The sequence below is a fragment of the Buceros rhinoceros genome, unplaced genomic scaffold (assembly GCF_000710305.1).
Source record: "Buceros rhinoceros silvestris isolate BGI_N320 unplaced genomic scaffold, ASM71030v1 scaffold6764, whole genome shotgun sequence".
Lineage (NCBI taxonomy): Eukaryota > Metazoa > Chordata > Aves > Bucerotiformes > Bucerotidae > Buceros > Buceros rhinoceros.
The window spans coordinates 1-3,905 of record NW_010409952.1 but is presented as its reverse complement, the minus strand read 5'-3'; the positions used below and the strand labels follow the sequence as shown (position 1 = coordinate 3,905).

Here is a 3,905-nt window from a genome sequence, read left to right as displayed (position 1 = left end):
AATAAGTAGAAACCGCTCTTAATACTCACAAGGTAGAACATCTTTGTATCTATTCTTGTCCATATTCTGAGGTATCTTTGCACATGTAACAGCCAACCCTGGTTTCTTTCTATAAAGTTGCTGCAAAACAGAATGAAAAATGGTAGGATTCAGAGGGATGTGATTATGCTATACACACACTAAATAGATTCACACGAAAATACACAGAGTGGAAAAAAAATATCGTAAGTTTTCTTTAATTTTTTTCCTAACCATCTGCAAAATTCACCTGAGAGATTTTTGTATTTAATATGACAAGCATTTCTGTTATTGCTAGATCATCATCATCTCTAGAAGAATTTCTAGGAAAAAAAGAGTAGTACATGTTGATAGTCACTGATCTAAACCGTTTCCCTGCAAGGTTGCCTTTTTCTTAGAAAACTGTGGGCCAGAAGGAAAAGAGTGGTAGAGGGTGGAAGAAGTGAGCATTAAGAGACATCAGAAGAAAAAAAATAACCGGACACTGATATTTTCTACAATCAACTGTAATACAAAAAATTCAGACAAACTTTTATTCTCTGGATTAAACCCACTACATGCAATCCTGCAAGTAACTGAAAGAAACCAAAGCTTCAATGTATCTCTTAACATGTGACTCCCTTTCTGTTGGGCCAACCCCCTATTTTGAAAACTTTATCTGAAGTAAATGCAGGCACGAAAGTGTATGACCAAAAATTTAAGGGCAAAATGCATTAAGTGCATCATACAAGAAAACAAAAGGCACAGAGGGGAAAAAACAACAACAAAATCAGGAAATGAAATTACACAAGTTTTTCTGTATTAAACAGACATGAAAACAACTTAAAACTCAGTTAACCTGTCTATGCCAGAGTTTTATATACTTAATCGAACACTTACCAAAACGCTCATTATATCTTACTTGTTTAATGATGATTTAGAATACGGTTCCATACACAAAATGGAATGAAACAAATAGGAGGCTAAAATCCCCAACTTTGGTTGACAGAAAAGGAACATCACACAAAAAGTTTAGTCTACTTTGAGATTTACTGAATCCAAAGACTCGGTATCACAGCTCACCACGTTTTTCAACTTGGAAAGCATAAACAAGCCATGTGAGAAGAGAACTCGATAATATATGTAACTGAACAGCTTCTACCAGTTATAACTCTAATTCCATTTTACCAGAGCCAAGCTGTAATTTCTGCTCTTCTTGGAAGACAAGGAAGAATCATTTAACATTAAGTTATAATTCTGGAGCTTCATTATTGTTGCCTGGCAAAAAGTCATTTGCCATTGAGGGACTTAAATTCTGCTTAACTGAAGGAAGATACTCTGAGAAAACTTGATTATTCATAGTCTACTGGCTAATTACTTACTATTTTACTAATGTGTATGGAGAGTTTGAGAGCCACCAAAGTTGTTGAGGCGATGTTGCAACTGTCTCTGCTTCTGAAGATCACCAAACAATGAGCTCAGAAAGAGGGCCATGAAGCTGTCACCTAGTTTATTAGATTTCAAAAAGGTTCTGCACTAATACAACAAACTATGAAAACATTTTATGAATCAGTTTTCTAGGACATTCCTTGCTAACATGTTGAACAACATGATAAATATTAATTCATTAATCTATACAACAGTTCTTCAAAGTCTCATCCTATATACAGGGGAATGTCACACACAAAGCAATCTGCCCAAGAAGTAACCATCAGTGTTCTAGATTGCCAGGGAGAAACATCACTGAACTGGACATGACAAATGTCCTGCAAACAGAAATTAACATTCCAACATTTTCATATCAACCTCTAAGAGAAGACATGATGAATAGTCAAATTGCTCCTGTTACTGTTGAAATCCTAACTTAAGATATAAAAGAAGTTTTAGAAATGTCACTGAGCAGCATGGAAAAAAGAAACAAAGTACAAGACTGACCTCTATCAAAACCCTTCTATTCTACTTGATAAAATAATTAAGAAATAACATTAATTTAGTGAGTTTTGGATACTTGAGCTAGAATCATGTTAACTAAACCACATTTTTCAGCAGATGATGTTTTATCCAAGACCGATTTACCAATTCTTCCCTATCAAGTAGTGAATGGTGAAACTGAGGGCAAGTCACATTCACACTCTCTTGAGATAAGACTGAAGGGGAGCCATGAGATTTTCCATTAAGCCCTTACATTACTTGCTGGTCGCAACTATTGGCTTATATTAGTGGCATGTGAGACCTCAGTGTTACCTACCTCAAACTGAATAAGGACAGTCCCACTTTCCAGCCCTCTCCTTAGCTGCTCCATAGACTCCTCCAGTGTATCACCACCATATTCAGAACAGTTAGGAAGAAGAGATTCTGGGAGATTATGGGAATCAGCTTCATCTTCTGATTTAGGCTCCAAGAACTGTTTAACTACTGAAAGATGTATTGAAATTTAAAATCCGTTACATACAGCATTAATATGTTTGTATCACATATTAAAATTTACCAGCTTGCAAGAACAACAGAGTTTGCAAAGACAAGGCCTCAGGAAAGCAAATAGCAACACTTTTAACTGCATTTCGTTACATACAATACTACTGTAGAAACTACTAAGAGTAAAATGTTCTTTTGACCTTTCAGTAAATGAAACTCCTCTATGTGTCTATGAAGGCAAAGAACTTGACTTCCAAGCACAAAGAATTTTTTACTGCAATCTTGTTTTACACAATGATCTGCTGAATAGACTAACGAATCACAACTTCCACCATGATAAAAAACAAATGAGTTTTGCCTAAAAAAGTTCAGAACTTAATTAATGGAATGTATCTGTGAGAAGCTTATAGAAGTTTGAACCTCCAAAAGCAAAATGGACACAAACATACCTACATTATACTTCCTTGCCATTAGGAAGGAATTGAATTACTTTCGCAATTTCTTAAGCTAATATTGAAAAAACTAACTTAATAAACTAAAAAAAAAAATTAGTTTTCTATGGCATTCCTTGCTAATATGTTGAAGGACATAACAAACATTAATGAATTAACCCACACAGTAATTCTGTCCCTATGAAAGCTATTGGTATCACCAAACGTGTCCAGCTGTGGATATTCTCTGCAATGATCAGAATGGCTCAATACCTGTCAAACTCAAGAAAATGGGGAGCTTTTCATACTCATGCCTATACAAATGACTGTCATAGGGACATGGGTTATCTTTACCTAAGAGCAGACTTCTCTTATCTGCAAGTAGGAAGGGGACTGGAAGTTAAGGGAAAACCATATACTGCACAGAGCCGGTGGAATGGCCTACACCAATAGGAGCAGGGGACTTGAAGGAAAACAAGATCAAGAGCCCATCTGTCTTTCCAGAAAGACAAGAAATTTCAAATAAATGCTACAGAATTATGTATCATTTAGGAGAGAATAAAACTGCCTGTTTCCCAGTGATGTATAATCCCTTCAGATTTTTAAGTCTTAATGTAAATACAGTCCTTTCATAATTGTGTGTTAAGGTCTTACCATAGCTCTTAAGTAAATAATAAACTAAGTTTCACATAATCTGAAAGCTCTTGGGATCTGCATGTGTTTACACATGCAGCAAGCAAAACTAAGCTGGATGGGTTCCTTGTATTTTAAATATATGAGCTTAAGTCCCTGCTTATTTCAGAGATTGTGTCCTGTTTGCTGGCAGCAGCTTAGTGAGTAGCAGCTTAGTGAGTAGCCAGCACAGGTCAAGCCCAGTATTGTCACAAAACATCTTCTGTAAGAATGGAAAGAAAAGAGAAAAAAAGAAAAAAGAAAAAAAAAGAAAAAGAAAACAAAGAATCTTAATTGACTTGTTTCATTGTCCAATTGTGCTGGGGAACTGCACACGGGTATTTACAAACCTGCAATTGGGGATTTGTGAAATTATATATTTTTTTATAT

At 35.5% G+C, this 3,905-nt stretch overlaps 1 protein-coding gene across 1 annotated transcript in view; it reads right to left on the bottom strand.

Annotated features, from left to right (window-relative positions):
• LOC104492815 (tyrosine-protein phosphatase non-receptor type 3-like) overlaps positions 1-2,412 on the bottom strand; it is a gene marked incomplete at its 5' end in the record, with an annotated part of 20,538 nt that extends 18,126 nt beyond the window's left edge. The window contains 2 exons of the mRNA XM_010135414.1: positions 30-120; positions 2,246-2,412. Of these exons, the coding sequence (XP_010133716.1) occupies positions 30-120; positions 2,246-2,412 (258 nt within the window). The remainder of the gene's footprint in view (positions 1-29; positions 121-2,245) is intronic.
• Between the last annotated feature and the right edge of the window lie 1,493 nt (positions 2,413-3,905).